The sequence below is a fragment of the Neolamprologus multifasciatus genome, chromosome 7 (assembly GCF_963576455.1).
Source record: "Neolamprologus multifasciatus chromosome 7, fNeoMul1.2, whole genome shotgun sequence".
In the NCBI taxonomy this organism is placed as follows: domain Eukaryota; kingdom Metazoa; phylum Chordata; class Actinopteri; order Cichliformes; family Cichlidae; genus Neolamprologus; species Neolamprologus multifasciatus.
The window spans coordinates 18,811,721-18,823,855 of NC_140445.1; the positions used below are offsets into that span (position 1 = coordinate 18,811,721).

Below are 12,135 nucleotides of genomic sequence, written 5' to 3' on the forward strand. Positions count from 1 at the left end.
ACAGAATAACTCCAGCTTTGTGTCTTTTTCATTGTAGCTGAATTACGGGACAAACTGTTCCTTTTCACCTCAATAAGAAACGCGTAATATTTTCTCTTAATACCAGACGGGACGGTTGGCAACTCTAATAACTTATGAACAAAATAAAGTTCAACATGATTAACTTCATAGCACCCACCCAGCTGTATAGAAACTCCGTCATGCTAGCTAGTACGCAGTACGGAAAAAGTCAGAATAACGAAAATAAACTCCACCTAAACTTGGTTTATATCTGACCCAGATAGACTGCAGGTCATAACTTCTTACCTCAAGTTCAGTTCACACTTGGACCGACGGCCGCCTCGGGTCTCTTTTCCTTCTGCGTCCCCTTTCCCTCATCCACCTGCTGGCCTCCACCACTTGCTAATGTTACTGAATCTGTGGAAGCTCCGCGATAGCCACCACACGAAGTAACGAGTAACGACCCTATCTAAATCCCAGTAACGACTAACGCGTTCCTGATTTTGGCATAATAACTAGTTACCGTGCTCGTTACCACAAAAATAACGTAGTTACTGTAACGCGTTACTTAATAACGCGTTAGTCCCAACACTGCCCAGTACTGATGTCTGGTCTTCGTTAACAAATAGGTGTATTAGCACAGGCTTCAAAAACAGGCTGATAACATCAACAGAAAAACTGAGAGGCGTAGGTTAGCGTTTCAAAAACAAAAAAAATCAAACAAGTACAAAACGTTTTATTTGAAGCTGGAAGAGGTAACTATGGCGTCTTAAAGAGTTTAGATGAGGAGTAGACAACATTTTGTTTCCAGAGTGCCACACTGACTTTGATAAAGCAAGAAAAGGACTGCATGGTGGAAAAATGGCAAATGGCTTGTATTTGTATAGAGCTTTACTTAGTCCCTAAGGACCCCAAAGCACTTTACACTACATTCAGTCATCCACCCATTCACACACTGGTGATGGCAAGCTACATTGTAGCCACAGCTGCACGGGGGCGCACTGACAGAGGCGAGGCTGCTGGACACTGGGCACTGGGCCCTCTGACCTCCACTAGTAGGCAACCGGTGAAGTGTCTTGCCCAAGGACACAACGACTGGGACTGTCGGAGCCAGGGCTCGATCCGGCAACCTTCCAATTACAAGACGAACTGCCAACTCTTGAGCCACAATCGCCCCATAAAGAAACTCAAATCGTGATTACAAAAAAATATCACCTAAATGCTTTAAGAACATTTAGCCTACATCTCTTCAGGTGTTTCACATTCACCACTGTGTAGGTCCCTGTTGAAACACATTGGACTGGAATAGAGTTAAACAGCAGAGCAGACTTGTTGCAGTTATTTGTTTCAAGATTCCTCTGTATGCTGCTCTTTCTTATTGCTTTTTTTGAGGGGGGCTGTTTTGTTTTGTGGGCTGGATTGAGATAGTTGGCTGGGTGGTTCCTGTCCTCACACACAGGCCATATTTTGCCTATGTGTGGTTTAGATGCTCAGCCCACAGTTAAACAAACTGCTGATAAATGAAAACAGCTTATATCTATGGCTACTCCTTTCAAGCTGGCTAACATATGTAACCTATCATGCTGTACCTTTCACTGAGCATGGTATCCATGAGAGGTAAATATAGGGGAGCTCTCTGCTCTTCAACCAAATATCAACCTGTAAACAAAATAGCCACCGAGAAACTTTTTGGAAGGACTAGTCACGCTCAGAGTGGTCAGTCTGTAAGCTATAAGGTTGTGCTCGTCTCGCTCTGTGTGCTAACGCTGTAACTGATTGGTAAATGGTAAGTGGACTGGATCTTATATAGGGCTTTTGTACTCTACCTGACCACTAAGAACTTTATACAACATGCCTCACTCCCCTATTCGTACAGCCACTGCTTCTTTGGTGAAGTGCTTTCTATCTAATGTTCACACACGTTCACTCTCTGATGGATGCATTGGAGAGTAACTTGGGGTTAGTATCTTGCCAAAGGAGCAGCCAGGGATCAAATGACCAGCCTTCCAATTAGTAGATGACCTGGTCTCCTGAGCTAGAGCCACCCCTCAGCCACTTTTGATGACCTCTCACCCTGAAGGCTGGGATAAGCACCAGCCACGATAAACAAAGTGGTTGGCTGGCTCGATGGACTGTAAGTTTGTAATTGGTGGTAGCTGCTCCTTGCTGACTGCTTTTCTGTATTAAATATTTAGCACACGAGTAGGAAACTGATACTGAATTTTAGGTAAAGTAAATAATAAATATTAATAATAATAAATAAATATTTCTATGCTGCAGCAGGTAGATGGAGACACCTGCTCCAGTACTTCCTTTATAAAGCCCACCCTTCCTATTCTTCAGCATGCATCTTTTGTTTCTCAGCCATAGACAGTATAAAATATGTACAGGGTGGGCCATTTATATCGATACACCGTAATAACATGGGAATGGTTGGTGATATTAAAGTCCTGTTTGTGGCACATTAGTATATGTGAGGGGGCAAACTCCTCAAGATGGGTGGTGACCATGGTGGCCATTTAGAAGTCGGCCATCTTGGATACAACTTTTGTTTTTTCAATAGGAAGAGGGCCATGTGACACATCACACTTATTGGTAATGTCACAAGAAAAACAATGGTGTGCTTGGTTTCAACGTAACAAACAGGACTTTAATATCACCAACCATTCCCATTTTATTACGGTGTATCCATATAAATGGCCCACCCTGTACATAGCCACTCTGACATCACCTACTAGTTTTGGACTTTTTGTTTTGAACCCTCAACACTAACATTTTGGCTGTTGTTAATGCTAATTCTTCAGGTAATGCTAGTTAGCTTGGTTAGCAAGCTATGTCCACAAATTGTATGCATGCAACACACAGACATAATAATTTGGCTAATAAAAGATAGACAAATAATCAACAACAATTAATAATATTAGTAAGATAATTCAGTAAAAAGTCTCACAATGGCACAAACACAGCAGAGAGATCCACTTCAGTTGCTCGGATTAATGGAGTTGAGGCCTAGCAGCACCTGCTGGCTAGAGCTGCCTATGCCTTGATATCTCTAACTCAATCATCCAAACAGGTAAGTCACAAAAGAATTCAACTTAAATATACCACCTAGAGCAGGGAGGATGTCATTTTACATCATTGGCCATCTATCAAGACTTTTCAGGCTTGAACTTTAAGGCATAAATGTGTAAAATTACAGAAAAAACTTCCAGTAGTTCATCGTTCATTGCCCAGATGGTCCTGCAATTATGAAGTGAAAATGTTGATGTTGTTGTTTCTGACTATTGCTTTATGAGTATGAATAGGGTAGTCTTTATCAGTAGGAAAACATCTAAAGAAAAATAAATAAATAAAAAATGAAAGTACAGGTCAAACTTATGCCAACGGGGTCTTTTTCCTCTAATATTTATCACGTCTGATTACTTGAGCTTTCTATTTTTTTTTTTTTTTTAAATACAGACAGCTCATTCATTTTATTTGCAAAGACTAAAGAAAAGATCTATATAAGTAAAGTATAACCCACAGATCCCAATAAAGGACAGACTGTAGCTGATCCCCGGCCTCCATATTGAAGTAATTTGATAGAAGCTTGTAGTCAGTGAAGGAGTCAAGTCTTCACAACTTCAGCCGGCAGAACATCGGGTGCATCCTGCGTCTTTGAGTCAGCGGATTTCCCGCAATGAGAAGCATCTGCAGCAGAAAAGAGTGCGGGGACAGCTCGTGAAACACCTGGGCACCGGCTATTTACTGAAAGAAATAAGCAGCAATGGCGCGTTTTATTGCGCTGTGGATGGGAACTCTCGTCCAGCTTTGCCACGCAACGATTTATACAAACGACTGGGCGATAAAAATAAGAGGGGACCTCGAATCTGTGAACAGGATAGCAGAGAAATATGGATTTACTAACATGGGACAGGTGAGTGCCCTCAAACATGAAGAGGGCAATTATTTACACAATTACCAGACTTGCATTTGGAAGTGTCATTTATTGGAAAACTGGAAATATTGGACAAATCTAACTGTGGAGCCACTAATGGCTTTACTAATATTTTTTTTTAGGATTGCATCAAAAGCTGTTGATATCTGTCTGTACTGTATGGACACACTACAGGCAGTGCTAGTGCTGGGAACTTAACCAGTAACCATAATCCAAAGTTGCTTCTCTATGAGCCACTGCTGCATTAGTGGCACTCATTTTAGACTCATTTTTCTACACTTTCATAAAGTAACAGTTAAACTCCAAAGACATAGCATGCTGTACTTTATTGCACATGGGATAGATGTTCAGTTTTCACAGCAGGTGATAGGAACCAGAGAGACCCATTCAAACTAAAAAGACAGCTATACAGTAATCTTATATTGCTGAGGTTGAAAATCAAAAAGTAAATATTTCACTAAAACGATATTAATGAAATATTTAAGGGCATAATTTGTTGTTCTCTTGCAATAGTGTGAGATGTCATGTGTTTTATTAACTAGTCATTACTCAGTGGACTGCGCTTGTATAAAAATATTAGCTGACATACATTACAGAATGCACACAGTGACGTGGTATGTGCAGCTACACCAGTACACAGATGAGCAGCAGTGTGGCTGAAACCTTTTGGCTCAGGTTGCCCTGGGCTGTAAAACTATCAGAGGTATAAGGTAGCCGTGTTAATAAAAGACACCACGAGCAGTTTAATAATTAAAAAGCTGCTTTGCACAGTAGCAGAGCAGAACGAGCAGCACGCATCCACCTGCAAACAAAATCATTTCGAGGATCTGATGTGTGTTTTCACCAGATTGGAGACCTGAAGAGGCATTACAGTTTTCGCCATCACGAGACGGCGAATCAGTCCAAAGTAGGCAACAAAGAAGTGACTGATTGCGTCGCCAAGGAGACCAAGGTATAGTAATGAGATATGAGTAGGACTGGGAGGCTACTGGATTATTAATCAGCAGCATCATGTCCCCTCCGTACACTCCACGTACACATAGGGACACATGTTCATTGTTCTGGTCCCTCCCCTCACATTACAGCTTTGTGTGCACGAACACTAACAACACCTAAAGATGTCAGAAGTCCTTAAAGATCAACAAGGTGTTCAGGGTTGCATCAAATTCTTATAGTATCAATAAGCAGCTTGGACATATAGTACAATCAGACAGGTTCGAAGCAACTCCCAGTGTTATCTGGTTACACACAAAATCACACTTTCTTTGTCTTCCACCTTCAGAAGTTAAAGAACATAGTCGATAGTAGTGTCAGTGTTAGCCAGGAGGACTTTTTTCCAACTAGGGAAAGGGAACCATCCAAGGAGCTTTTGAGTGTACATTTAGTAAACAGCTTGAGATTAATCTTTTTCACAGCATTTAGCGTACGTCAGACTTTTTAGCATTAATGTCACTTTGTACCAAATGTTTTGTTCATGTATAATCGAGTAGTGTCTGAAATCACAACACACTAACATAATATAATTCAGATTGTATGACCTATGGACTGTATATTGAAGATGAATGTTGCCTCGAGCTGAGTTTTTTTAAAAGGGAGGATGAATCTGATTAAGAATTCAATGGACCACTCACTTCTCCTACATCACCGTGGCATGCTAAGGAAAGGCCCAGAATCATAACCTTCTACGTTTGTTATCTGTTTTGATTCTAATGGAGATCACAATTTTCAAGTGAACATCATCTTGTATTCAGTGAAACCTCAAAAACACAAAAAGCACAACACAGAAACTCAACTGCAATGAGTTTACTGTGGTGTAAGAGACAAAGGGTTATTTTTATGTTGACTTCTATACAACTGGACTATTGCAAAACAGAGGAGGCTCCCCCTGCTGGCCAACAAAAGTAAAGCTAAATTCAGCCTTTAACCATAACATGATTTGCTACATGACAGTGAAAATTCCTGAGAAAGAGTCACAGAAGTTAAAAAAAAAAGTGTCCAACGCAAACACTATTATTGTATTATTGTGAATTTTCAGGAATTTCAATAAGTGCCCTCTAACGGGTTCAGAAACAGGAAACTACTTCTTTGGTGGAGCCATGTTTGCAGCTTTACTAAGCACAGTATTTTTTTAAAACTGAATTCTAACATCAATGCACTAACAGGATTATAATGGCAGCTGTAACATGGAGCTGTTCAGGAGTTTCAGAAGATTGGCCATGTTTGCTATTGCAGATGAGCACATTAGCACGTATTTGATAAATGAACTCAGAGACCCTAACAACCATTAACAGAACCAAGAAATGTAATTAGTTTTGCAGGAATAAAAACAATTAAAAACTTACTGGGGAAGTGCATGTTTTTAAATAAATAATTCTGAATTTGCACCAAATTTAAAACCTTTTAACAACTAAGAGCAGATATTGGCCTCATAATGGCACTAGCGGAAAAGTTTAGCGTCCACATTTTGTGATACTTCACTGAACAAAGTTACCATTTTGACCTTAAAACAGTGTTATATGAGCAATCTACAGAATGATCAGGGTGTGTTTATATTTCAGTGAGACATCCGCGTGTTGCAGCAATTTGGGATTGTGGTTTTTTTGTTGTTGAACGAAGAGGGTGCAAGTCATTAGCTTGCACTGATTACGTTTGTGCCCTTTGTCTTTGATAAGTCATCAGAGTATCAACCAGAGGTACAGTGTCAGGGCCCCTCCTCTTGAAAACATAATTGTTTTTTGCCAGCGCAGTAAATGCATTATAGCTGCCGAAATATTTCACAATGGATCCAAACATTCCATTGGAATGTCTAAAAGTAGACATAAACATCTGTACAAATGTTCCTTTTAAGGTGGAATGGCTCAAGCAGCAGGTGGTCCAGAGAAGAGTGAGGAGGATCTCCAGAGCCGGTCATATCTCTCCTATCCCCATGAGGAGAAAGCTCCTCCCTGCTACGCACCATCAGTCCAGCGACCACACGCAGGACTTCAGCGACCCAGCGTGGAACCGCCTGTGGTACATTGTGAGTCAGATTGTTTTGTTTTGTTTTCCTTTGCCATGCTCAAGTCTGAAACATAGACACACAAACGCACACAAACCCAGAAAGACAGACAGAGCCTAAAATAGACCCACATTTATTCTTTACTCCTGAGGGTGAAGCTGAATGTCCCACTATTTCGCTCCACAGCAGTGCAGTGACTCCAAAGCCTGCCAGTCTCACATGAACATTGCAGCGGCCTGGAGGAGAGGGTACACTGGGAAGGGTGTGGTGGTGTCTGTCCTAGATGATGGCATCGAGAGAGAGCATCCGGATCTGAAGCCAAATTATGTAAGTGCCCTGGGATGGGACACTCTTCTTGGGAAGGGGACATTAATCATAAGCAGTTTGGCAGAGCTCTTAGTGTAAGAGCTCAGACAGATATTGCGAGCAGGGTTTTTGGGCCAAAGGTTTGGAAAGGCCAGCTAAGAGTATTGGAATGGACATTAAACGTCTGATCCACTTAGCTGTTGAGTGGGCTGGTGAATAATGCTCTTTGTGATTTGTCTGATGAAATACAGTCAGATAGCTGCTGGCATGGTGCTATGTGCTGCTACTTAGTATCTATCTGATTTAGGATCCTTTTGCCAGCTTTGATGTGAACGGACAAGACCAAGATCGTTCTTCTAACAGTGCTGTTAACAAGTGAGTACTTTGTATCTCTGGAATTTTCTTTGCACCTGCTTTGCAGCTTCCCTGTCATAATCCAGAACTCTAATTAATGCATGCTTTCCCTTTCCGTTTTCCAGTAATTACATGCATGTATGGATATGCAAAGTCCCCAGTCTAAATTCTATCTTCGCATAGCTTGATGTAACGGAAATAGCCCGTCTTCTCCTCATGCATATGCATTTAACCTCGTGTTCTGATGTTCTCCTCCTTTCTTCGAAGCCATGGGACTCAGTGCGCAGGGGTGGTTGCTGCGGCTGCAAATAGCTCTCGGTGCACCGTCGGAGTTTCTTTCCACGCACGCATAGGCGGTGAGTCCATGTGACGCCATGAAACTCGCACGCCGAAGGACTTCTTGAAAGGCAAAGTTTTGTAGATACAGTAGGGGATTCAAACTTTATCATCGCTTTGGTGCTATCCTTTTCCCCCAGGCATCCGAATGCTGGATGGAGATGTAACAGACATCGTGGAGGCCCAGTCGCTTAGCTTCAGTCCAGGGTATATTGATGTTTACTTAGCCGGCTGGGGCCCAAAAGATGACGGGGCCACTCTGGATGGACCTGGACCGCTGACTCGTCTTGTTTTACAGAACGGCGTTCAAACAGTGAGAGAAAAAAGTGTGGCTGTGTTTGTTTATGTCTGTGTCCCACCTGCGGCTGTATATTTACTGCAAGAGCTGTTCTGTTTTTTTCCTCAACATCAATATGTAAATATCATAAATAAATTAATCTCCTCTGTCATCTTTACCCAATTAATCTCAGGGCCGGCAAGGGAGGGGATCCATCTTTGTTTGGCCGTCAGGAAACGGAGGGGAAAGAGGTGACTACTGCTCCTGTGACGGCTACAGCAACAGTATCTACACTATCTCTATCAGCAGCAGCACTCAGCGTGGAAGCCAGCCAGATTACCTGGAGCCGTGCCCCTCCACGCTGGCAACGGCGTACGGCGGATGGGACAGAGAGGAGATGGTGAGTGTTGCTAACAGAGAACTTAATTAAGATTCACATGATTCAAAAAATAGCTTCTTTTCTTCCACCGTAGTGAGCAGCCACGCTCTCCTGCCATCAGTCTGTTGAAGATAGCTTTACCCAAATGCTGGAAAAACATTTTCTTGCCTCAATGCAAAGCAACATTCATATACACAAACACAAGTTGCTGAATCTAAAAAAATATGTTGCGAAAGGCAACATTTCTGTTAACTATTAGTTTGCACTGTGGATCTCAGAGGCTGAAGTTTGCAAAAGTTGCAACTCAATGAACCACAAGACCTCTGGGCTCCTTTCTGTCCTTGAGCCAACCATGAACTCTCCTTTATTATAAAGTATTCAGTATGTCCAGTGTGTATGTGTGTTGGCCTGCTGGGTCAGGACAATGATCCTAAGCACAGCAGAAAATCTACAATAGAAAGGCTCAGAGAGAAAAGAATCACGTGTTGAACCGGATTGAAATGCTGTGGTGGGACTTCAAAAGAGCTGTGCGTGAACAAATGCCCCAAAAATGAAATGAAGCAATGTTGTGGGCCAGAATTCCTTCACAGAAACATGAGCTACTGGTAACGTATCTCACGGTGTTGTGGAGACAACTTGATAACTTGTGATATACAAGCTATTAAATCATGCAAAATATGCAGTTTTTTACAGACAAGAAGGAAAACAAGAAAAACAATGGTCTACTATCTGTAAGAGGTTATATAACTCCTTTAAATATTTAATATTTTAGACATAAATGTCCAAAAGCAATTATTATTTTACAATAAGAGGAAGAAGTGAAGCAATGCAAGGCAGTGATACTGACTAAACTCCAGTTGCTTCTCCTGAACACAGATTACGAGATATTTGTCGTGTTATGACATTAATGTTTGCACTGCATTTAGCACTCAGAGGGCATGAAGTTATTTAGATAATAAAATTATATTAACTGCTAATTTAAAAGTCATTTTTGCACTGTTTCTGATGATGACACTGGATGTCTTAGAGTAGTTGGATTTAACATTCACCGGCATCTTGCCAGCTGCTCAAAGCCAGAAAATACACATTTGGGATATTAAGCATTGGCTTTGGGCAATGGTGTTTGGGGGGGGGGGGGGGGGGGGGGGAGCATGCAACGCCTGCTGAGTGTGATAGTCTGAGACACCTGTCAATCAACTAAATATGCCCAAGATGGGGGCTCTGTGAACTTTTGTCTCTGCAGAACAAAGCTGAACTTGTGAAGTCACAGAAAGGAGCAGCTCGTTCAAACCCACAGCAACAAATGATTTTGTTTTCATGTTTATTCTTAGAGCTTTAATTTTCATCAATTAAAAGCCATTACAAGAACTGTGGTGTATGTCGTCAGAACTCAGTCAGCAGTATAATATTAACATACTAGAACGGCCCGAGGAAAATTTCCTAATGTTGTGTGAAATATGTTTTGTGAAATACCAGATTTCACTCTTTTGTTTAGTCTATCTAACTGGAAGGGTTTCCCCCCCTCCCCTGTTTATGGCACATCACCATGGACAAAGGATAGTAGTTACTCTATACTAACACAAATCAGAGTAAGTGAAAATTATTAGGATAACATACAGATTTTGCACGTAAAGGTAATAAAGGAAAATCCAGTAGGCATTAAAATGGAATAAAATGAATGAAAATCACTGTCTGAGTGTAGAAAATGCCAAATACTTCTATTGTGTCATGTGATTTTCAGACATTGTGGGTAAACAGAGTTGGGTAGCTGATTAGAGTAATTTGACTGAGAGCTGCTTCTCTGGCCTCAGGCTTACATGTTTTCCATTTTGTTTTCTCAACCGACACACAAAACAAAAAAAATCGAATTATGTGTACTGTGTTTGCCAGTATTTCTAATTTTTTTTTCTACAAAATACATTATCTTGATTAATTTTTGTCACTCTGGCACTTTTGTTAAATTGTTGCATTTGTCTCTGTGAGTGATCTTGTGTGTGCAAACTTAAAAATTAACCTACTTTATGACAAATGTTACCTAACTGGTCTTTGGAAACAGGTGAGTGTGTTCCAGTTGCTGGTTAACCAGGCCCATATTCTACAATATACAGCACTGTCCTGAGCTGCAATTCATTTCCAAGGAACCAGATTTGTATTTAATTTTTTAAAATATTTTTCAAGTAGTCTTTATATAACAGGCAACTTAGCAAAAACCAAATTTATTCTTGTATCTTTTAGCACATAATTTGTTGCCTCTTTTGTTTTGTTTTGTTGTTGCTTTAGTTGAGTACTAAAAATCCAAAGATAATAGACTTTCAGATAAAAAATAGAATATCTGCACCAGAGAGCCATTACGGGAAAACATGTCATATGACAGCATGTCCTTAAAAATGTTGAGGAAACTGTCCAAGTGGACAGTTCAGGCATGTTTTGCACATGTTTCAATAAATCAGTATTTCCCATTTTCCCAAGAAAATATATAGAAATGAACGGTAAGAAACCAGACAGGATTAATTAGCTAATTTATAGCAAATCCATAACCTAAATCCTAAATATTGATCACATAATGCTGAATCCTCCTAGTTAATTCTTGCCAGTCGTTTGAATGCTTTTCAAAATGATTTGATGTGCAAAAAATACACATACGGTCAAGCAGAGTCCACAAGAAAGAACAGTTCTGTGCAAAAACATGTTAATAGTGGGTGAATTTAAAAAAATATATAAGTTGTTTTCCTCCACAGGTGACCGTGGGTCCACAGCAGAGCTGCAGCACGGCCCAGTCAGGGACTTCCCTCGCCGCCTCTGTAGCTGCCGGTGTCATTGCTCTCACCTTGGAAGCCAAGTAAGCAGCCCTCTAATAACAGCATCCATACATGCAGCTCATGTTCAGATCAGTTTGTGCAATCGGGTGATGAGAGCATGTGGTTTCCTTCTCTTGAACGGTCAGCCCCTTGCTAACCTGGAGGGATTTGCAGCACATTATTGTCCGAACATCAAAAGCTCATCATCTCAGTGCTCCTGACTGGCGTGTAAATGGAGCCGGATACAAAGGTACTCCCATCGGATCTCTGCTGATTTTCTAATTCCACATTGTTTATTTTAATATTTGCCAGCCAAAAACAAATAAATAAGTAAAAAAGAAGAATCGCCTGACTTGATAAGTATATTTTAGTAAATGTTCCTCTCAGCTCTTTTTTGGGGGAACTATAAAGCAGCGAGCATACAAGCTAATGAGGTACTGTGAGCAGAAGAGCGATAAACGCCTACAAAGTCTCAGGAGTGTGTGAAGTCATTTATAAGCTACAGTGCCTTCTCTATGCCCCGGCTAATGTGCAGTGTGTGTGTTTGGGGATGTGCTGGTGTCTGTTAGTGAGCCACCTGTACGGCTTTGGCCTGCTGGATGCTGAGAGCATGGTGAAGGAGGCAGAGCGCTGGAAACAAGTCCCCTCACAGCATGAATGTGCGGAGGAGGCTGCCATCCAGCTGAGCAGGTATCAGAGATCTCTGCTTCGACTCAGGGCGTCCCTTGATTCCTCCCCTTTTATCGCACG

At 41.3% G+C, this 12,135-nt stretch overlaps 1 protein-coding gene across 2 annotated transcripts in view; it reads left to right on the forward strand.

Moving 5' to 3' along the window:
* The first annotated feature begins 600 nt into the window (after positions 1–600).
* pcsk5a (proprotein convertase subtilisin/kexin type 5a) overlaps positions 601–12,135 on the forward strand; it is a 41,723-nt gene continuing 30,188 nt past the window's right edge. The window contains exons 1-11 of one of the 2 annotated variants that reach the window (XM_085168337.1): positions 601–3,916; positions 4,785–4,889; positions 6,786–6,956; positions 7,122–7,262; positions 7,549–7,616; positions 7,863–7,951; positions 8,072–8,244; positions 8,402–8,608; positions 11,326–11,426; positions 11,532–11,635; positions 11,955–12,075. In XM_085168337.1, coding sequence (XP_085024463.1) covers positions 3,767–3,916; positions 4,785–4,889; positions 6,786–6,956; positions 7,122–7,262; positions 7,549–7,616; positions 7,863–7,951; positions 8,072–8,244; positions 8,402–8,608; positions 11,326–11,426; positions 11,532–11,635; positions 11,955–12,075 — 1,430 coding nt within the window. In that variant the 5' untranslated portion in view covers positions 601–3,766. The remainder of the gene's footprint in view (positions 3,917–4,784; positions 4,890–6,785; positions 6,957–7,121; positions 7,263–7,548; positions 7,617–7,862; positions 7,952–8,071; positions 8,245–8,401; positions 8,609–11,325; positions 11,427–11,531; positions 11,636–11,954; positions 12,076–12,135) is intronic. The other variant, XM_085168338.1, reaches the window with a different exon arrangement.